Genomic DNA, 24,757 nt, shown 5'->3' with positions numbered 1-24,757 from the left:
AATTAAAGTACCACTCAATCAAATCATTTAGTTGGTAATATCAGGTCACAAGCAAACAAGCAAGTTTTTTAGAAGGTTTATGAAATTTGTGGCACAGTACATTTTTAAGCCTGTGAGTAATACAAGCTGATTGTACTTGAGAATAGTGTGTGTGTGTGTGTGTGTGTGTGTGTGTGTGTGTGTGAGAGAGAGAGAGAGAGAGATTTGGATTTTTAACCTAGCTTTAACAATTTTTCATGAGAATATTTTTATAAATTACCTAAATTATCATGGGCATGTGATCAATATGTCAATTTTACAAGTTTCTATGAAAAATATCACAACTGATTAAAATTGTTTTGTTCCAAAAATGTTTTTCCTTTATACTTATCCTTAAACAATCAGTACTAAGTACACAATTCTTAGCAATATTATAAATGTCAATTTTGACAAAAATTAAACAAAAATAGTATGAAAAATGTATCTAATATTGTCATTTGGAGGCTGTAGACCTCTGACATAATAATTTGTTGATTTTTCTAAACTCTTTTGAAATCAGTCTAGAGTGAACTAATACAAAAGCAATAAGATTTTAAGAAAATATTCTTTCAGTACATCCATGAAATCAAACAACTGATTGTGATCACTCACCAAGAGAAGGAGTGGCAAATGGAGTTTGGTTAATTGGTATTGGTCCTGGGGTTGGTGACATGCCTGGTCGTGGAGTTGGGTTGGATACACCAGGGGATGGTGTAAAGCCTGGGATTAGTGTGACACCAATTGGTGGTGCAAGTGTGGGCACACGATTATCACAAGTGACTTTCTGGCAGCATGGATTAAGTGTGTCAGAGACCAGTCTACAGCTGCTTGGTAGATTTGGATACCTTGGACATCTGAAAAATACACCCAATGTGACTGAAACTGGAATATTTTTTTGGTCATCATCAAAGGGCTGTGTTAGCAAACTCTTTAAAGAGCTCAAATTGGACAGTCATGTATTCATACATAATTTAATAAATGGACAATAAGTCATACATTTGCATTTATCCCCCCCACTTAAAACCGCTTTTTGAGTGACTCAGTACCATGAAATTATCAGACTGATAGTAGTTCTTTCCATCAATCCTGCTGGACTCCAAATTTCATATAACAGACTTCTTGGGAAACTGTATATTATTTACTTAAACAGTCCAAATGAGGCAATAGGAAAATTTTAAAGATATAAAAATTCCTTGAATTTCACATTTGTTTTGATAAAATTAAAACTCAGTGCATATTCCAGGATATCAGAAGCTACTTAACCGAAGTTGTTATAAAACACGTGCTTGCAAATGTAGATCAGTCTATATATATAAGTTGTACACGTACAATCCACTTAAAATTCATTATTTCTGGCAAAAATGTTACTGTGTTAAATTGGGGAAATTGGGGAATGGGGAGAGTGCCAATTTATGCCAAGGCAAATTCAAATTTGCTTTCCTGGCATGTTGAAATGAAGTTTCACAGCTGAAGGCAACTATTTTGTCTCATTCCTCATCCCCCCCACCAACATGACCACTGGATTAGTTTAACCACAGTCTAATTTATGTTACAAGAATTGCCTTAAACATAATTTAGTTGTAAGAAAAGCAATTCTAAAATTGAACATGATATTGTATATACTGTTAAGTCACTATTTTTCACTCCTTCCCCAATCCATGAATTCAAGTACCAATGAACATTGAATTTTTGTTATTGTCTGCCAGTCCATGCTTTGTGTTTTCTTTTTGTTAAGATGTGGATGCAGGTGAACTGTATTGATGTGAACATCAGGAAATGTCGAAAACAGTAATTTACATGATTTTTACTTGATATTGCCTAAAATCTTGAAGGTTCAATAAATTTGTTATAGTTTATTCAGAAGTATCAACAACCTTAAACATCATTAATATAAATATATATAAATATATATATATATATATATATATATATATATATATATATATATATATATATATATATATATATATATAAAATACAATTTGTATAAGCATACAAGTTTCTTTTAATTCAGCTAAAATATTCAATTTTTGGAAAGAGATCAAGACCATAAAACAGTGAGGCAAACATATTTAGTAAAATCTCAACTAGGAAAATAATGAAAGTAACAAGTATACTGAATTTGAAAGACTAGTAAAACGGCTCAAAACACAATAATTTAAGTACATTACTCTTGTTTACCTGTCTGTACACCTGTACTGTCCTGTCATGCCATCAATACATTCACAGTTATATAGACAGCCATCCTGCCACCTCTGTCCCTGTGTGTACTGCCTGCCTTTGTAAACACACACCTCTGGTAATGAGAGAGAATATGGAAAGCTTTATGTAGGTGGTGGGATCAAGATGTATAGAGGAGAGATTATTATCATGGCCTCTTACTGTCGATTCCCTCTTTATAATACAGCACCTTTTATAATGCTAGTATCGCCATGGATCCCATTATGTGATAAAATTCTATTATATTTACTTTATAATATGGTTTCAAATAAAAAAAAAATTCTTATTTTAGTGATTTGTGCACCAGTATGTCCCAGCCTGTTGGGGGTATACTGCAATATAAAGTGGCCTATCTTCTAACAGGTCACAATTATGGGCTGAGACATACTGCAGTATAAAGTGGTCTAACACTGATCACTTTTATGGCTCTAGTAAACTGCTATAAAATGAGTGCTAGTATGTCAGTCTGATTGGGGCATACTGTAGTATAGTTGCCTAACTTCTAACAGGTCACAAGTGTAGTTCCACTGATCATTGTTATAAAATGAGAGATGGCAGCCAAAGAAATGCAAAAACGAGATAACTTATGGTATATTTTCTTAAATGAAATGAATATCTCTGAGAACATTTGGCCAAATGTGATTAGCCATATTTGTTTCATTAGAGAAAATTAACTGTAAGTTAACCGACTTTGGCATCCCTCAGCTACCATCGCTCTTCAACCAAATGAAATGGTGCACAAAAGAGTTTGATTGTGCTTGGATATACTAATGTAAGGATAAAGGCATTACATTAAGTATAGTACAAATAAAACAATTAGACTTTAATCTATGCAACAGTGACAATTTGGGCTGCCAATTATATGCCAATTATATAAGATATTTCTTGAAGACTTGTCCTCTAGTTCTGGGGTCTTCTGACCCAAGAATATGATACTCATCTCCACTTGTTGAAGCAGTAAGACATCAATCTCTCCCACCCCATCATGTTATATCACAGTCAATGTCTTACATCTAATCACAGTATAAAGTGGTCTACTTTCAACATGGTCACTTTTATGGCTGCAGTGGACTGTGTTATAAAGAGGGAGTACCAGCATATCAGTTGGGTTGGGGCATACTGCAGTATAAAGTGATCTAACATCCAACATGAGTCACTTTTATAGCTCCAGTGAACTTGAATTCAGCCTCAGTGCACATGATAGATGCAAAATTCTGGTATGGGCCATAGTACTTACAATATATGCAAAATCAAAGGATTAATAATAGAGGCAGTCTGGATGGTTCTGGTAATACTACATTAAACAGGATCAAAGGGATGAACACAACATGTGAGAGACTTATAATCAAGTTCCTCTTTATTAGCTAAAACAAATAACAATATCACTGTAAATAATAACAATGAATGTTTTAAGTCTTTTCTACTCTTTATCTCTTAACTGAGAATGGATCGAACAATTCATACAATATTTTGCGAAAATATTTCAGCAATTAAGTTTGATGAGCATTTTCTATTAAAATGATTATGTATTGTTTTAAGTGCTTACACACAAGCTGTCAAAAATTATCAAAGGGGAACCACTCTGACTACTCATTTCCTCTCAGGATCTGAATTTGAGTTTTGTCCCATTACATATCTTAACTGGCTGTCAAGGTCAAAAGGCCTGAAGAGCTAAATATAGAAAGTGCCTTATTATTAGAAACAAACTGTCATATTTTTGAGGGATGAAATCCATTAAACCAAATGAGGCATACTGGAGATTTTGTGGTGAATATCTTAAAGGCAAGAAAACAGCACACTCAATATCCAGTGAAAATTTCTCACCATTACTCTGTCTGTCATAAAATGGCATGGTTGCACTATTATTAGTGGATTTCCAAAGTGTTTTTTTTTTTAGTTTTAGAAGTGTTGCAAATGATTAAAATTTCTGAACAGAGAACACACCAAGTAAAAGATCACAAATGCCAGGTCATGCAGTAATATGAAGGTGAGTTCCATTGAACTGTTTCACCTAATTATCTGGAATACTAAGCAACTGTCAAGACTTCACTATCTACTCAGATGTCTGGTACCAACATAGGACTAGTGGCACTTACGTCTTGGTGCTGGTGTTAGACCCTGTGTGCCAGGTTGTGGTACAAGTGTTGACCCTGTTGCTGGACTTGGATAGCTGACCCCAGGTCCTGGAGTCGGTGATAAGCCTGGGACTTGACCTGGTTTGAGAGTGCTGACACCTGGTCCAAATGGTGGTACAGCAGTAGGTTGCATGGTTGGAACAGGTGTGGTTCCATAACCTATGACAGATCCTGTAACACCAGTTATAACAGTGGTGTTGGTTTGGTCACACTTGGGTGCTTTACAACAGATTGGGTCATTTGGATCTGGTACCATCACACAGTTGGGGGACAGGTTGTATGTTGGACATCTGGAAATGCAACAAATTTGTACACATCAAGATATTCCTATCCTATTACAATTTAATGATGCAGTCTGTCTGTATGTATGTGTGTGTGTGCATGCATGCGTGTGTATGTATGTATGTATGCATGTATGCATGCATGCATGTATTAGTGTTTAATGGCACATTAGTACAAAAATGGCACCAATTAAAAGCAAAGTTCTAAAATGTATATTAATTTTTTTTAAAGAAAACATGATAAAAAAAACAGAAGAAAAATGTTACAATTCTGTAAAATGTAATTAAATTAAAGATACAGGTATAAAATATCTATTTCAGTCAGATTAATTATTATATGCTATCAAAATTTAAGCTTGAGTGTACTCTGGGTGGCAAGTGTTGTGAATATGGGACAAGAACATAAAAGTGAAACAAAGATAAGAAGTTGTTGGGAGACACGTATGAAACTCTTAGTAAACACAGTTATCTCCTCCTTTGCCAGCTGATATGACCACAAAAAACAGCCAAAAGGCTTAATTTGAAAATAGTTAATAGTTCATTCTGCAGTTGAGACAAGTTTGTTCAGTTTGGAGGGACATTAAAGTTAGTTCAATTAAAGTGTTCAGTTCACTTTTGTAACAGTAATGACCATGAATAATAATAATAATTAACAGCAACAACAACAACACTAATAATAATAATAATAATGACGGTGACACTGTTAGTAACACAACAAACTTGGACAGTGAGTATACGTATCAATATTCAAGTATTCATGCTGTACATATATCTATCATTGCATGGTTCACTGCTTAAAATCAAACATTAGATATGCTATTTAGGACATATTTACAATGTTGCACTTACGGTGCATTTATGCATATTTAACATGTTTGTGACTGCTGGGTACAAAATCTTTAGCCCTAAGGGTAATTTTGTCAAATAAAGTATTCACAGCTGTCGCAAAACTTAATGTCTGGTTCATTTTTTGTGACTGGTCTACAACATGGCTAAGAAGGCTTCACTTTCAGGAAATTTTCATGCCAAAAATAAAGTTTAAAAAATAGCTTGCTTCAATTAGTTGGTATTCTTCAGAACTCTTCATCATATTTTGAACTTGTGACCTTGCTTGCGTGCTGCACCTCATGTGTAAGTGTAAAGTGTGTTCACTGCATCTTCAAGGAAGACTAACATGAAGTTAGTGAGTGAGCAACCATTTAAAATTTATCAAACTCCTTTGACAAAGTATTTAAAGAAATTTCTGACACATTTTCACAGGACAGTGAAAGTGAAAAGGAATATTACTGTACTGAGATATTCCTTGATGCATTTACTTTGGTGTTTAGCTCAGGAACTAAGGTTGCGTGTAGTATTTAATACTGTTAAGTTTGCCTGTCTTGACTAAGCATGCCAAAAGAAGGCCCACTTTTGGAAAATGAGCCACCTGGCCCACACAAAGTCAAACCTAGATGCAATAATGCCTTTACAGACAAGTTACACTGTATATTATCGCTTTTCTAGATTTACTGCTATATTCATTCTTAAAAAAATCGCTTTTCATTACCTGTCTGTGCAAGTGTATGCACCAGTCATACCGTTGTCGCAGACACAGACCTTGTCACAACCATCAAAGAACCTCTGACCCTGGGTGTACATTCGGCCATTGTATATACACACTTCTGTATAAAAAGCAGAAAAATACTTTTATTTTGCAGAACAAAACAAATAAATACTTATTTTAAGTCCCTCAATCCCTGTCAAAGCCAAAGTCTTGAAGAGTCTGACAGTCTGCTGTCAGAAAAGAATCTCCATGAATTCAAGATAAGACGATTCATTTAAACTGCTCCGTGTTCAAGGTCATCTCTGATATTCTTGAGCAATGAGATTTTCAAATTAGCCACATGACAACCATATTGGATGAAAGATCAATATCATTTTCATTTAGGACAAATTAAACACCATTAGAAGACTTTTGGTGAAAAACCAAATGCCAAAATGACCAACCATTCAGGAGAAATAGTGACAAGATTTTTAATATGTTCATTGCAGCACCCATACCATATATGCTCGCTTTTAAGTCAAGTCAAACTATAAACAACAAAGATCATAATCTGCCATAGCAGAATGCACATGCGGACTAGGGTATATATTTTTTGTTATACTGATTACTCCTAACAAAGTGCATAGACCCAGATCTGCTGGCACATTATGTGACAGTAATTCTGAGTCTGTGCAGTTTGCTCTTGGGCTCAACCTATAACTGAGAACGTATGGTATGTTGATATGACTATCCATTTAGGAGTAGCAATAACAATATTTTAAAGAGAGCTGCCATTGTGACATTACTGATAGGCACCATTCACATCAAGTACCAACTAGACATCATAAAAAGTCTTCTGGTATCAAACTAATGTTAATATGACTTACATTTCCAACTAGGGGAAGTTATACGATTTTAAATATGACTGCTTCTGTGGCTATACTAGAAATTAGATCAGCATAAATTTTATTTAAGACCAACTAGACACCAATCTTCTAGTAAAACCCCATCTGATATAACTAGACACCAGCCTTCTAGTAAAACCCCATCTGATATAACTAGACACCAGCCTTCTAGTAAAATCCCATCTGATATAACTAGACACCAGTCTTCTAGTAAAACCCCATCTGATATAACTAGACACCAGTCTTCTAGTAAAACCCCATGCTGTTGTAACTTTCATTCTGGTGGAGTGACAATAGCAAGATTTTCAATATGGCTGCTGTGATGGAGATATCAGATCGGTACTATTTTATTTTCATTTGGGACCAAGTATACATTATAAGAAGACTTTTAGTGAAAACTCCATTTTGATATGACATTTATTCAGGAGAAGTACGAATAAGATTTCCATGGTGGCCACTATGGTGGCCATATTGGATGTTCAAGCAGAGCCATTTAAAATTAAAACAGGTAGACACCATAAGGAGTTATCTGATGAAAACGTCATGTCGATATGACTTTCTGTTCAGGAGAATCAATGACAAGATTTGTAAGATAGATGTCAATGTGGCCATGTTGGATGACAGATCACCACCATTTTCTAGGACCAAGTAGGCATCATATGAAGTCTTTCAGTGAAAACCCCATCATGATATGACAATTGATTCAGGACGAGTAGCAATAAGCTTTTCAAGATAGCTCTTTGGTAGCTATACTGAAGATCAGAGGAACATCTATTTTATTTAGAACCATCTAGACCTTGGAATGAATGCTCATATAAAATTTCATGGCAATCTTCCAGTTAGTTTAGGAGCAGTGATAACAAAAAATGTACTAACAGATGGATAGATGTCAGATGACAGACAATGGACAACAGATAATGGATGACAGACAATGGACAACAGATAATGAATGACAGACAATGGACAACAGATAATGGATGACAGACAATGGACAACAGATAATGAATGAAGACAATGGACAACAGATAATGGATGACAGACAATGGACAACAGATAATGGATGACAGACAATGGACAACAGATAATGGATGACAGACAATGGACAACAGATAATGGATGACAGACAATGGACAACAGATAATGGATGACAGACAATGGACAACAGATAATGGATGACAGACAATGGACAACAGATAATGAATGACAGACAATGGACAACAGATAATGGATGACAGACAATGGACAACAGATAATGAATGACAGACAATGGACAACAGATAATGGATGACAGACAATGGACAACAGATAATGGATGACAGACAATGGACAACAGATAATGGATGACAGACAATAGGCCATCCCATAAACTCATATGGTCTATGAGCAACAGAGCTAAAATAAACCCAATAAATGAAAAAGTTAGGCTCAGTGTGGTCAATATTTTTTGACTTCATTCTTCTTCTGTTTTTGTAGCCATCTTGAATATCTCAGAATTATAGATAGCCGACTTACATATAACAGTCTAGAAATATCCTCTTAAAATATCAGTTTCAGATAGATTTGCTTACCATTCTTGATAAGAATACATGTTAGGAACAAATATAAAACTTTTGTTATGAAAAAAAATGGATCATAACTTACATATTTTCAAATATGGAGTCTGCATTTATAATGGAACTGTATCAAAAATATTTATCAGTTTCACCTATGAAATCGCAGGACATTGGTATAAATAAAATGTTTTGCAAAAAAAATTGGTATTAAGAAATAAATTCAAGGTGAGAGTTATACAAAATGAATTATTTAGTAAATTATATTTCTCCAATAATACTTACAGGATCACATTACATTTGGATAGCTTTCCCTGCTACCTTCAAAATCCATGTTTTTCTGTGTGTATGTGTTTATGTGTGCATATTTTATATATATATGTATATTATATATATATATATATATATATATATATATATATATATATATATATATATATATATATATATATATATATATATGTATATGTGAATGATGCAAAGGAAAGTAACTCTTACATGTTAATTCCCCCCCCCTTCTACCCTCTAGGTAGCATATGTTATTCAAAGAGGTAACCAGTTTTACAGTTGTGTTGTCATGAATGGGAGTGGTCACTGTGCACCTGTAACTGGTCTTACGAGGTTCAGTCCTCTCCTTTGTGAGATCATGAGCTCCATACAGAAGCTGGAAAAAGTGGTCTGGGAATTCCAGGTATCTGTCTCCCCTACGTCTTGAATTAAGATGTTATGTTTGAATTCTAGGCTTGTGAAAAAAATTGCTTAAATTTTGTAAGCTGAGTCTTTTGTGAGTCATATCTACTCTGTGAGAGTTATGTCTTGTTTTCTGAACTTCATAGGCAGGAAATGCCAGCAAGCACTATCAGAAAGCTGATTTATTGATGTGGGTGACTCAGCTTGGATCAGTTAAGCCACATCAACACCCAGAGGAGACTCATTTTGGGAATAACTGAGTGAGCATAGTCTGGATGGATCAAAACTGGATAGCAAGTTGCAAAGGTCACTGTACCCAATATCGTCTTGTCAATGATGTCAGAATATGTCAAGAATCATGGACCAGTATCCCTTTATGGTGATTGGGGCTAACTTCTTGTCTACAAAGAGACAGAGAATGATCTTGACCAGTATCCCTTTATGGTGATTGGGGCTAACTTCTTGTCTACAAAGAGATAGAGAATGATGTTGACCAGTATCCCTTTTAGGTAATTGGGGCTAACTTCTTGTCTACAAAAAGATAGAGAATGATGTTGACCAGTATCCCCTTATGGTGATTGGGGCTAACCTCTTGTCTACAAAGAGATAGAGAATGATGTTGACCAGTTGAGGAATGGAAGTGGAGGTGATATGAAGTAATCCATATAATTCCAGCCATTAAAAAGCTGCCATTTTCCTTCATACGCCATCGAGTCTTCTTGCTGTTACAATCTTCTTGACAACTTATGTTCCAAGCTTCTTTACACATCCCTGACAAGAGCAATGGATGAAATATGAGTTTCTTTGGACACAAATGAATAACTAGCAACCTGTGCTGTTTTAGCAATGTTTGGGTTGCTTTACTGGGTAAGTTTGGCCAGCAGATCATTGATCCTGAATTTATCGTATCATCAGGCAGTGTGCTCCCCATCTTAACAAACTATGTATATTATTTAAGTATGGAATAAAATGGATTATCTGAGAAATGTCTTTATAGCATGAACGTGAAACTGGTTGCACCCAGGTAAAATGGTGGTGCCTAGAAAGGGGATGAATCAAGTTTCATCCCATTGTCTATATAATATAACAACCAAAAGATGTTGGGGTTTTTTCTTTGCGGGAGGACTGCATTCAGATCCAATCAGAAAAAGCTATCAACATGTAATGTGATCAGGTAATGTATTTGATGGAGGAATAAAAAAAAGTATCTGACAAACATCTCATACTTGGCATTTACAAAAGAGATCTATTTATAATTCTCTTTCATTATATGGAAACTGGACTATGTATCTGTCACACATACTCACTTATAAGATGAAACAAACTGCAAACAACAAAGATCCTGATCTGGTGTAGCACAGTGCACCTGAAAATTAAGGTCTATTTTGTTTGTTCTACTGATTACTCATAACGAACTTCAAGACCCAAACATGCCAGCACATTATGCAATGGCAGATCGAGGTCTGTGCAGTTTGCAGTTTGACTCATCTTATAAGTGAGTATATATGGTGTATATATACCTGCATACTTGCAATTCATCCATTCATTCATCTGTCTGTTTACTTGTATAAAACAATTTACCTTTTGGTTGTGGTGAAGGTGGAGACTGGGTGGCTGGTGGAGCCACAGTAATTCCATGTGGTGGCTGCAGAGTTGATACCCCTACAGGTCCTGGCGTGGGGCTCAGCTCTGGTGAGTAATTGGGATGAATGGTTGGGGACAGGGTGGGGGTCAGTCCTGGACAGTATGGTGTCTTACAGCACTTGTCATTGGGATCTTGAACCATGGTGCAATAGGATGGGATCTGTGCATATCGTGGGCATCTAAAAGTTCAAAAGAAAAGAATAAACATGCATCTTTCACCTTACTTGTCAATTTAATTATCAAATGCTAAAACTCCAGCAAATTTTCAGCTGACGTCTGTTTAAACATGATTCCTCCTGTAGTAAAATTATTATTTAGCATTAAAAAATTAAATTCTTTATAAAGGGCAAAATTTACTGGAGTGGGTGGGGCCAAAAGTTAAAAACTTAACATTTCTTATGATTGAACCTCATTAGAAAAAGTCCTGAATCTTCCCCTGCTTTTTAATTGGTTCCAGTGCTGAAATAAAAAAATTATTTTACTTTCAAAATGTTTAATATCTGCCATCAATTATTATTTCATTATTCATGACAATATACTGTAAATGAGAAATATTTACTTTCAATACTGCCAGCTATGGTAAAATTTGGACCATAATAACTGTAATGAACAGTAATTTATCAAAGCTAATTTACTTTTAGACAGGTATCTCTCTTCTATAATAAAAGATATAATGGTCTGAATAATGCAACGCATTCAAAAATGAAGCTTTTGCACTACTTGTCCCTGATAGAATTGACAGCTGGCTTAATGTTGTCATCATCCTATTACACTACTTGTCCATGATAGATTTGACAGCTGGCTTAATGTTGTCATCATCCTATTACACTACTTGTCCCTGATAGAATTGACAGCTGGCCTAATGTTGCTATCATCCTATTACACTACTTGTCCCTGATAGATTTGACATCTGGCCTAATGTTACCATCATCCTATTACACTACTTGTCCCTGATAGAATTGACAGCTGGCTTAATGTTGTCATCATCCTATTACACTACTTGTCCCTGATAGAATTGACAGCTGGCCTAATGTTGCCATCATCCTATTACACTACTTGTCCCTGATAGAACTGACATCTGGCCTAATGTTGCCATCATCCTATTACACTACTTGTCCATGATAGATTTGACAGCTGGCTTAATGTTGCCATCATCCTATTACACTACTTGTCCCTGATAGATTTGACATCTGGCCTAATGTTGCCATCATCCTATTACATCCAAGTGTCCCTGATAGAGTTGACAGCTGGCCTAATGTTGCCATCATCCTATTACACTACTTGTCCCTGACAGAACTGACATCTGGCCTAATGTTGCCATCATCCTATTACACTACTTGTCCATGACAGAACTGACATCTGGCCTAATGTTGCCATCATCCTATTACACTACGTTAGTACTAGATATACCATGGTGGGGGTGAGGGGTAGGGTGAAAGGGAGTCTCAAAAATGTAAAATTCTTGAGGTGCATCAACATGTATGATCCAATAAATACTTGAGTGCAAATTTCCCCTTTTGTATTGTTCTCAAAAAAGTAGTTTTCTTCATAGTAATCACTTTTATAACAAATGTTTCATTTCATATTCATTATAAAGGCTTTTTCTTCTTTAAAATAATAAAATATTTGTCTCAGCACAAATCAATCTTGAGTTTACTTCAATAAGATGCATGAACAAACACTATGAATTCTAAAAGTTCAAAAATAATGGAAAACATACCATTTTAATTTAAATTTGTAAAAGATATTTTATGAGCAAATAATTTAAACCAAGAACAAACTGATTTTATTATCTTCAATGATATATTGGTCTACAAATACATATTTATCTCTAAATTATCTGCATCCTTTCTCTAATTATTTTTCTATTTATGGATCTCGATCTCTCTTGCTCTCTCCATTTTTCGATTGAGATAATGTTTGCAAGTTAAGGTAAAATGCAGCTGGCAAATATTTTACTAAATTTTCCAAGACTTCACCAAAATAAACACTGTTTGAAAAATAACAAAAATTATTTAATTACATGCATTAGAAAACATCTATCAAGCAGTCAATCATTAGAAATTTATGTTGCAACATTTTGGCAATAGAAAGTTTCTACAATTTTTGATTATAAGTTTACAAGAAATTTATGTCACAACATTTTAGAAAATAAAATTTTACCTTTATTAATTCTGTTATAAAATTTATCAGGAATAGGTACATTCAAATCATTTTTTGTTTTGATCATAATTTAACTCTAAAATTATAGATTGTCTTTGTATAAGTTTCACCCTATTGTGAACAGCCTACGTCCAGATTTACGATCAAACAATGTGACAGAAGCTCAAAGTCTGAATAGTTCTTTCTACTTCTCTATTTAAATAAAAAGCAAAGACCCCAATCGGACAACTCTATTACACGATATGGAATATCTTATTCTATGCTGTCTGCATTTAGTTGTACTTTGTGCATACACAAAATTTCATGTGCTTTGCTGTTTCAGTGTGGCCCTGGGTGGTCTAAATCACTCGGCTCTACCAATCACCATCGCAGCTCTGTTCACATGGGTATGAGTCTTGGGCTTGACAAATGTCGGTATGTGAGAAAGTTGCCAGTAGCTTCCCATGGGTCTGTGGTTCTTCCTGGGTTTTTTCTGGGTTCTTTCTCCAAAAGTTATACTGGCTGCCATATATAGCCTATCTTGCACTGTGAAATGGCATTAAACCCCAAAACACTAAACAGCAAGCAAATTCTGTGTCAGCAAAAAGATTGAGTTTCATATGACAGAAAATCATTTATACCCCCACCCCCAATTTAATAGTTTTCAAATAGTTTAGCTATCAGTGCAAATAAAATTCAGAACAAATTAGGATTTATAAATGTCTGATTTAAGACATGTGAATACCACTAAAAACACAGAAATAGTTAAAGTCTGGGTGTGCAATATTCAATAACATATTGAACATTCACACTGAATGCATTATCAACCATGTAAGATTTAATGGGCATGTTTGAGATAAAACAGTAAAGACACTACACTGTACATGGGTGAAAAAAACAGGCTTACTTTTCCATACATCTGTATTGTCCCGAGTTTTCATCCATACACTCACAGTTGTATGAACAGCCATCATCCCATTTCTGGCCCTGTTTATACTGGACACCCTTGTATTCACAATATCCTGCAAAAGAAACAATCAAAGAAAGATATATTTACCACTTTATAGAGTCCATCAATACCAAAGCCCAATAGTAACAAAACGTTTCACTCAATTAAAAATGTTGTTTGGTAACATTTCTCATAATTAAAATTTCAAGAGGAATTTAATTACAAGATCATTCTTTCAAAATTATACTTTTAAACAAGGATCATAAAAACTGAGTGCAAGACAACATGTACACAACCTTTATGAAAAAATACAAAGGTTGAAGATAAAAATACATGTATCCAAATTATTCCTACATGTAGATAACTTGCAATTTTTTACAGGTCTTGTATTGCATCTATTGCTACATGTATTGTACATATACTTGTTTAATTAAAAGCAGTTTTAAACCTTTTGCCTCTTTTCTTCATGAAGCTATTCTTAGAATGACATAACAAGAGCATTATGTAGGTACTATAAAGATTTTTGACAAATGGTCTAAATGACCTTGACATTTAGTAAAGAAAAACATTCTTGAATCAGAAACCATTATTTTCTTAACAGAAAATCTGGAGTTTTTTTTCTTACACTTAATGCACACCATCCACAAGTTTGGTAAAGGAACTTACTCTAGAACAAAAGTTCTGCAAGAAACTAATTTTAAGTGATAATGATCCTGACCTTTCACCCTTTTGACCCAAAAATCAATAGGCCTCTTCCTCGTCTTACATTCAAGAACTCCACAAACTGTAGGCAAGAAATGTAGCCCAGAACTACAGTTACTGTGCAAAACCATTTATCTTCCTTGCATCAGAGTGACCGTGAGCTTTGAGAACATAGTCTGTATTCAGCATTGAAAGTACATTCATGAGCATAATGAGTTTGACCTGAGCCAAGCAAGGAGACTTTCTGGGTAGGAATGAAACACTTGTAAGCAGTGTTGTTTGAACAGTTGAATGTTGCCAGGATTTTCCTAGGGATGTCTACTGCTAGCATGAATAAACTATTCATGCAGGGTTTGTCCTATCTGATGAGTGATATTAGAACCACTTGGCACGTCTGGTCCTTGATTTTCTGAATGATTCTCGGGCTCAGAACAGTTGGAGGAGAAGACGTAGTTCAAAATCCCATCCAAACTGCCTGCCTGAGCATCCACAGCCCAAACTTCTAAGGGAACAGAGAGACAGAAGAAGTCACAAAGGGATATATCATCTAACACCCCCAGAGTGCATGAATCTGCTGAAAAATTGATGAGTGGAGAGACCATTTACTGTTTAGAGTCTGATCCCTTCATGGCATAGAATTGGCCAGAAGACTGAGTCTGCCAGGAATGTGTCTGATCTGGAATGGTATCTTGTGCCAGGAGCAGCTACACTGAAACTCCCAGACTGTGATGCACAAGTCAAGTAATTTGATCTCTCCATTCAAGGAGGTAAGTGGCCAGTACAGAATTATCCAAAACTGCCAGGTTCACATTCCTGTAAAGTTCATTTTCCCAACAACTGAAGGTATTATTAATATCTTTCATTTCTAATAAGTTCATATAAAATGCCTTCTAACCTGGATACCAGTTGCTGCTTACTGTGAAGTGAGGAAACAGGTGGTCTAATCACCACCACCCCCATCCCACAATCCTAATGAACTTGCATATATACAAGCCATATCATCAGGTTTTGGGCTTCTCCTGAGAAATTAAACACAGTTTTGATTGTCTTTATCAATGCAAATGAGCTGAGACTGAGGCCAAAAGGAAGGCAGAGCTTGAAATTGGTAAAGTGTCCCTTAGAAGGTGAATCAGAAGACTTGTGCAAAGTTGGATGAATAAGGACATGAAAGTATGTGCCTGTCAGATTGAGACCTCTTGATAGAAAGAAAAATTAAACACAATGTCTCCATTTTGAATTTTGGTGATAATATCACTAGTCTGAGTCTGTCAATTGCCTTTGGTATCAGAAAAAGACTTAAATAAAGCTTTTGAGATAATGGTTTGCATACTCTCTCCACCAACTGCTTGGCGAGTAAAAAATTTAACTGTTCCATTAAGATAACCAGCTTCATATCTGTTCGGGGCTGGATAAACAATTCTGAAGACCCACTAAAACCACATCCATTCATTGTGCAGAAAAAGGTTGATTCAAGCTTGACAAAAACAGATATGTATGGCACCAACAGGAAGATTCTTGGTAGGTGGTGGCATTAGTAAGTTAATGGCAATTATCTTGGTAGGCTTGTGGAAAGAGAAGCTTTGTTTCCTTTCCTCTTTAATAAATTGCCTCCTAGACTTAAAAGTCCATTGCTATTTGAAACCAATTTTGGTTGAGTCAGCTGTTATTATGTGGGATGCAATTAACTGTCTCCCTGTCTCAGATCATCTCTAAGATGCAGCAGAGAATGCACAGGTTCAAAGGTGGGAGAGGGAGGGTATTGTGCTAACTGCTTTTGTACATCCATAAAAAAAGCCCAAACAAAACAGCAGCAAGCTAAATGATAAAGAGCATAAAAGCTACGAGTGATGAGGCTTCATATACAATGTACAAAGAAAAGTGTCTAGTCATATCAAACTGAGATTAGAAGAAGCCATTAGGGCTCAGGCTATAGCATGATCCACTGCCCTATTTATCATTTTGGCTATGTAGAATGATCCACTGCCCTATTTTTCATTTTGACTATGTAGAATGATCCACTGCCCTATTTATCATTTTGATTATGTAGGCCTTCATTTCCTGTGCAAACTCATTTCCAACTTCTTTAGTCCAGGTGATAAATTGCCACTGATGTAAAGTCCAGCATCAATGATTTCACCAGCATATTCTGCACAAGATTTGAAACTGCATATTTGACAAACATCAACATTAAGGGTCCAAATGCTTACAGTACCAATATGTGGAATAAGATACCAGTCACAGGCTTTCCGAGAATAACCCCTAGAAATACCCAGGTCCCAAATTTTATCATAGAGACAACAAGAAGTCTTACCAATTTTTCCCAGTCTACAGAAGGTGCCAAATGAGGAATTGCCTCCTTGTTTCAACTTCTAATGAGTCTATGACTTTATAGTTCTAGCTCGTAGATGAAGGCAGTAGGAAGTCAGATGTTAAAATCCAATCATTTTCTTCCACTGCACCCTCCAAACTGAACTCTCTTTTTTCCATGGTAGAGTGAGACAGCAGATTGAGATTAAGCTCCCTACTCAATGTTGGGTCATCCTTGTTTGGCAGATGTCTTTATACAACACCAAGCAGCATGGAAGAAGTATTACTACCATCATCCTTAGGTTAAGCCAGTATTTCTCCCCAGATATGCCAATGATGTTGAGCCTGCAGGCTGTGCTGGATGCCTAGCAACCAACAATATATGTTCTACCAGGATGGGAGGTTAAAAGGCTGGCTGCAAGGAAGGTTAGAAGAAAAGCTAGAAGGCTAGTTGGATGGTTGGCAAGACAGCAAAATGGACAGACCAGTTCTACTGACCCCTATATGGCTCCATGTATAATGATACTAGAACAACTGATCTATGGTTGCAACATAGTATGCACAGATCATTTGAAGGCTAGAATGGAAGTTCAACAACCATGATGGCAGCATGAGGCAACAATGGCTGGTAACAAAAATCAGTGACACAGTTTCATACCCAATGCACCCTGTTTTACAGGTCATGAGGAATACTTGGGCATGCTGGGGGACTTGTGCCCATTGGGCAACCAAACCTGGAAAACCAACATCCTTGCAAATAAAAAGGACACAAGGAATGGAGTGGCAATATTTCCCCTTGCATCATTTATCCATGAATCATCTTCCATATGTGCAACACATTAACCCTGTGAAACACGGACACATCTGGCAACACCAAATTGTCCATCTGCAGCTGTTTCAGATGTAACAATTTCTGACAACCCTCTCCAAGGAGTCTTAGGAGAGTGAAGTGCCATAGGAACATCCCCACCATACCAAAAACATATGATGAGTTTGGGTGGAGGATCAAGACATCACACTTCAATGACTTTGACTTCCTATCTATTGCCTTAACATTTGTCTGTAGGACCAAGTCTCCTGTGAGAAACAGCTATGAATACTGCAACATGCTGTCAATGTACACAGACATTTGTCTGTAGGACCAAGTCTCCTATGAGAAACAGCTATGAACATGCTGTCAATGTATACAGACCTTGGTGAGCTTGAACTTTTTACAATCTGAGCATTCTTTGCCATTTGATTTTTGAAAAAAACAATAAACACCAAAAATGGAAAATAAAAACTAACAGATGTAACAATTACCCTTATGACTGTTGATGGTGAGTATTTGCATTAACCAATTACAAAACCTGGTAATTACCCTCTTGCCTTGTAACACCAAGCATATTTAATAATCAGAACAAATTTATATAAAAACTGAAAATGTTAATAAAATGTCTGATTGTCAGACTTTTCTTACAAAACAAGTTTTAAATATGTACTGAAACAATGTAATACATGTGACCTGGATGCAGCCAGGTGCTATACATGCACCACAATCTGCAATTCTAAGATACAATACAGAATAATATTAATCATCTTCACTCATGCTTTATGCAATAGTATGCTCACCACAATTATGGCTCTATAGTATAAACTAAAGGTTGTTGTTGATGTAGGGTTTAATGCCATTTTGCAGTACAAGATAGGCTATACATGGCAGCCAGTATAAATGGTGGAAAAGAACCCAGGAAAACCACAAAAAGAACCACCAACCCACGAGACTCTGCTGGCAAGGTTTCTCACATACCCACATTGCCTGAACCCAAGACTCAAACCCACGCAGACAGAGGTGAGATGGCAGTGATCCGTAATGGTGAGCACTTTAGACCACTCGGGGCCTCCAAACTAAAGGTCAAGTTACATATTGTATGCAAACATGTACATACATCCACCTATTTTGCAAACACATGAACCTGTTTTCTTCTATTGACAGTTCAGGGGTCTCATAGTTCTGCATCTAAGTTGTGATTGGTACTGATTACTGCATGAAATTGGGAAAATATGACAAAGTAATTAAAGGTTGAATGTATACTTATACTCCATGCAAAAGCAGATGAGACATATCTTCGTGCCAACAAGTGTAACATGTAAATTTCACTAAATTTAGTAACTGGAAGCTTTGATTATGCTGTAATTCATGGCAGTTCACACTCTATATAAACATTTCAGTCCTAATAAAAACCATAAAATTTATAAAAAACAACAGCAACCATAATAACACAAATGAGAAAATTCAACAAGTGTTTGCAGGACAAAAATACAGTCTGTATGTATTAGCTTGTAATGTATGTGACTTACAAGGTAAAAAAAAAAACAAGTACTAAAACTTCAGAAAATATGAAAAACTATCCACAATCACAACAGCTATGACAGTTGTGCAGAAACCTTAATTCACAATATTAAATGCCAGATTCTTATGGTTCAATGTCAAGATATTACAGGATTCTGAGTGGCAATGTGGGACAATGTTGATCATAGTGTAGCAAAAGCTTAACCTGATTAAAAGCAATGGTTGGCCACCTAGTGGTGGTAAGGGGAAGTAATGGGGAAGAGTTTTTTGCTCTGTCTATATGGTATATAGACAGGAAAGATGTCAATTTTGTTCTTTCTGTAATTGCTGGATTTGAGAGGCAGCAAAGCTTATATAAAAAAAATTAATGTGATTAGGGAATGTATTCAATTGAGAAGCATGAAGTACTATGTTGCCTTGCACAAACTGTTCTATTTAAGGTTGTAAAAAAACTTAAACATAAATTTTTATCTTGAAATTCTTAACATCAATTCCTAGAAATATTAAACTGATGTCTTACTATCTGCAAATGCAGCTGCAAAATTGATAATGTAAGAAAAATCTAGTTACCAATTCTGCTGGTGCCAGGAGGCAATTGTGGGTTTCCATAAATGATTCCAGTCGGAGCGGTGGGTATTGGACTTGGGACTGGCATTGGTGTTGGTGCATTCGTGAGACCATGTGGTGGTATCTGTGTAGAGACTCCAACTCCTGGTGTAGGAGACATGGATCCTGGGACTGGGGAAGGATATGAGCCATTGGGGAATGGAGTAGGGTGCATGTTGGATCCTGGGACTGGAGATGGATATGAGCCATTGGGGAATGGAGTAGGTTGCATGGTAGATCCTGGGATGGGCAATGGGTATGAGCCATTCGGGAATGGTGTTGGAGATTGTCCTGGAATATATGGTGGTGACTGAGTTGGTGCAGATGTAGGTACATAAGTACACTGTGGAATCTGGCAGCATGGGTCATTCGAGTCTGCCACCATCTGACAACTGGCAGCAATGTTAGTGTAAGTTGGACACCTGTGAAGAAAATGATGCTGTGTCAATGTAGGTCCTTATATATTGGAACCTTTTTCAATAAATCTGCACCAGTGAAAAATGTAAACTAAAAACATAACTTGCTTAATATAGTGTCTGTTATAAAAAGTATGCAATGCATATAACATGCTTTGTTATAACATTAATTCAATTATAACACGGTAATAATATGGCTCACACCTTTTGGTCTAAGATATGCTTTAGTCCCTCACAGCAAACAAAACAAAACTGTCAAACAGATATAAAGAATTCAGTTAACTTTCAGAAACCTAAATGTATGGTTCATATTTAACATTCTTACACCAAAATGATTAATTTATTTTAGAGAATGGGGCTATATTCATTCTTAATTCACAAAGCATGGGGCTATCTTCATTCTTAATTCACAGAACATAAGGCTATCTTAATTCTAAATTCACAGAGCATGGGACTATCTTAATTCTTAATTCACAGACCATGGGGCTATCTTAATTATTAATTCACAGAGAATGGGGCTATCTTAATTCTTCATTCATAGATCATGTGGCTATCATTAATTCTTCATTTGTAGAGCATGGGGCTATCTTAATTCTTAATCCATAGAGCATGGGCCTATCTTAATTCTTCATTCATAGAGCATGGGGCTATCTTAATTCTTCATTCATAGAGAATGGGGCTATCTTAATTCTTCATTCATAGAGAATGGGGCTATTTTTATTCTTCATTCACAAAGCATGGGGCTATCTTAATTCTTTATCTTCTTTATCCTTATTGTCATAAAAAATGACAGGTAGTAAAATTATTATTTTACATGTGACAGATATTTTGTTTATTCCCCAAACCAAACACTCATGTGCACATTTATCAAGCCTTTTATCATTCTAGCTAATTTGTAGTTTGGGACACAATGCAAATGGCAGTTATGCACCCCAACAACAACATTATAATAGGGTTCACCTGTAAATATGTCATTAAGTAACTTGCACAAGAAATTAAAACATTTACAATGGCAACAATCAAATGAACAAATAATTACAACAAAATGTAGAAGTAGATATTGTAGCACAGTTTCTGCATCTACTTTAATTTCAATTTAAAAAAATAGAATAGTTCAGTGCTTTGTAGTTTGATGTTAGCAGGCATGACCAAAATGTAATATCACTGAATCCATAAACTACTTCAATAGGTCCAAGGGAAAGAGACTTCAATAGGTCCAAGGGAAAGAGACTTCAATAGGTCCAAGGAAAAGAGACTTCAATAGGTCCAAAGGAGACTTCAATAGGTCCAAGGGAAAGAGACTTCAATAGGTCCAAGGGAAAAAGACTTAAATTGGTCAAGGACAAGAGACTTCAATAGGTCCAAGGAAAAGAGACTTCAATAGGTCCAAGGGAAAGATAGTTCAATAGGTCCAAGGAAACGAGCCTTCAATAGGTCCAAGGGAAAGATAGTTCAATAGGTACATATAAAAGATACTTCAGAAGGTCCATGGGAATGAGACTTCAATAGGTACCTGGGAAAAAGACTTCAATTGGTCAAGGAAAAGAGACTTCATCAGGTCAAAGAGATAGAGACTTATATAAATCCAAGGAAAAGAGACTTCAATTGGTCAAGGGAAAGAGACTTCAATAGGTCCAAGGGAAAGAGACTTCAGTATGTCCAAGGAAAAGAGACTTCAATAGGTCCAAGGGAAAGAGTCTTCAATAGGTCCAAGGGAAAGATAGTTCAATAGGTCCAAGGGAAAGATAGTTCAATAGGTACATATGAAAGATACTTCAGAAGGTCCATGGGAATGAGACTTCAATAGGTACCTGGGAAAGAGACTTCAATAGGTACCTAGGAAAGAGACTTCAATAGGTACAAGGGAAAAAGATTTCAAAATAAAACACCTTTAGCAATTACTGAATTACTGATACTCCAATATTCTGCACAAATCTGTAGTCCCTCATAAGAATGGCTCCATAAAAAAGCACACAATACACAGAACTCTGAGCAAAACCAGCTCAAAGTGCAGCAGGTCAAATATTTTTATTTCAGTTTAGTTTTTCTGTAGTTTTGTTAGGTCACTGATAAGAGATTGCTTTATGTAGTGAGTGAGCAAATCATTTCACATTAAGCAGAATATTCCACTGATTGACATTCAAGTTAATGAGGTTTTACAGTACTGCAAAGACAGTCTATTTGCTGGAAACCATGTTTTGCAGCAAACCATGTTTTTGTTTTCATAACACTTACCCAATCATAAAACCTTAGGAGTACATCCAATACATTGCAAATCCAACTATATTCATAACAATCACCCAATCATGAAACCTTAGGAGTACATCCAATACATTGCAAATCCAACTATATTCATAACAATCACCCAATCATAAAACCTTAGGAGTACATCCAATACATTGCAAATCCAACTATATTCATAACAATTACCCAATCATAAAACCTTAGGAATACATCCAATACATTGCAAATCCAACTATATTCATAACAATTACCCAATCATAAAACCTTAGGAATACATCCAATACATTGCAAATCCAACTATATTCATAACAATTACCCAATCATAAAACCTTAGGAGTACATCCAATACATTGCAAATCCAACTATATTCATAACAATCACCCAATCATAAAACCTTAGGAGTACATCCAATATATTGCAAATCCAGCTATATTCATAACAATTACCCAATCATAAAACCTTAAGAGTACATCCAATACATTGCAAATCCAACTATATTCATAACAATTACCCAATCATAAAACCTTAGGAGTACATCCAATACATTGCAAATCCAACTATATTCATAACAATCACCCAATCATAAAACCTTAGGAGTACATCCAATACATTGCAAATCCAACTATATTCATAACAATTACCCAATCATAAAACCTTAAGAGTACATCCAATACATTGCAAATCCAACTATATTCATAACAATTACCCAATCATAAAACCTTAGGAATACATCCAATACATTGCAAATCCAACTATATTCATAACAATCACCCAATCATAAAACCTTAGGAATACATCCAATACATTGCAAATCCAACTATATTCATAACAATTACCCAATCATAAAACCTTAGGAGTACATTCAATACATTGCAAATCCAACTATATTCATAACAATTACCCAATCATAAAACCTTAGGAGTACATCCAATACATTGCAAATCCAGTTAAGTGGTTTAAGCATTAGACTTATAATCCAACAAATCTTTGTGTATATTAGCATCAAGCTGAAATAAATCAACCTTCTACCCCTTCATATAATAATAGGCTCGGACCATGCTCTGCTTTCATAATGAACATGAATAATACATATCTGTTAAAACCATATTTAATTCTTATGTAAAAATTGCAAACCTATCAAAGCAGGTGTAAATATTCTGGTCAGCATTGTCACATCTACATTTCTTGGAACAACCCTCGGTCCAGGTTTGACCCAACCTGAATGGGACACCATTGTATACACAGAAGCCTGAAAAATATGCAAGATAACAATATTTACTTTTATGGATATCATTTTGTGTGGTTTTTCATCATGTAGCATTTTTGTTAGTATTCATATTTTCTGTTTGGAGCAACCTTTTCTTCTTCATAGATTATACTTTCTTCAGTTATTTTGTTAACTGGTGGTCTGTATCAACCTTAAAAACCAAGAATATTGGTATGCCACAATAAAAACTAACTGACATGTATTCAGAAGAATACAGGGTCGTGCCTGTGAGTGGTATTAAATTGGTAAGATTTTACCCCCTTTTATATCATGAATACATTTAGGTATACAGCAATGTTCATATCATGATACTACCTTTAGGTATACAGTAATGATTATATCATGATACTACCTTTAGGTATACAGTAAAGTTCATATCATGATACTACCTTAAGGTATACAGTAATGTTCATATCATCATACTACCTTTAGGCATACAGTAATATTCATATCCAGATACTACCTTTAGGTATACAGTAATATTCATATCATGATAATACCTTTAGGTATACAGTAATATTCATATCATGATAATACCTTTAGGCATACAATAATGTTCATATCATGATACTACCTTTAGATATACAGCAATGTTCATATCATGATACTATCTTTAGGTATACTGTAATATTCATATCATGATAATACCTTTAGGTATACAGCAATGTTCATATCATAATACTACCTTTAGGTATACAGTAATGGTCATATCATGATACTACCTTTAGGTATACAGTAATGTTCATATCATAATACTACCTTTAGGTATACAGTAATGGTCATATCATGATACTACCTTTAGGTATACAGTAATGTTCATATCATGA

General features: G+C 35.4%; 1 protein-coding gene across 1 annotated transcript in view; it reads right to left on the bottom strand.

The window, feature by feature from the left end:
• The window catches only part of LOC149783011 (uncharacterized), a 211,537-nt gene that overhangs the window by 74,408 nt on the left and 112,372 nt on the right, over nt 1-24,757 (bottom strand). Inside the window, exons 43-50 of the mRNA XM_089934583.1 lie at nt 23,798-23,912; nt 19,968-20,425; nt 14,015-14,129; nt 10,903-11,144; nt 6,201-6,315; nt 4,335-4,663; nt 2,200-2,314; nt 631-872 (exon numbers count right to left, since the gene is read on the bottom strand). Of these exons, the coding sequence (XP_089790709.1) occupies nt 631-872; nt 2,200-2,314; nt 4,335-4,663; nt 6,201-6,315; nt 10,903-11,144; nt 14,015-14,129; nt 19,968-20,425; nt 23,798-23,912 (1,731 nt within the window). The remainder of the gene's footprint in view (nt 1-630; nt 873-2,199; nt 2,315-4,334; nt 4,664-6,200; nt 6,316-10,902; nt 11,145-14,014; nt 14,130-19,967; nt 20,426-23,797; nt 23,913-24,757) is intronic.

The sequence above is a fragment of the Sinohyriopsis cumingii genome, chromosome 15, assembly GCF_028554795.1.
Source record: "Sinohyriopsis cumingii isolate HCF-2022 chromosome 15, ASM2855479v2, whole genome shotgun sequence".
In the NCBI taxonomy this organism is placed as follows: domain Eukaryota; kingdom Metazoa; phylum Mollusca; class Bivalvia; order Unionida; family Unionidae; genus Sinohyriopsis; species Sinohyriopsis cumingii.
Note: the sequence above shows the minus strand (reverse complement) of the source record. Positions and strands in the feature narration are given on the sequence as shown.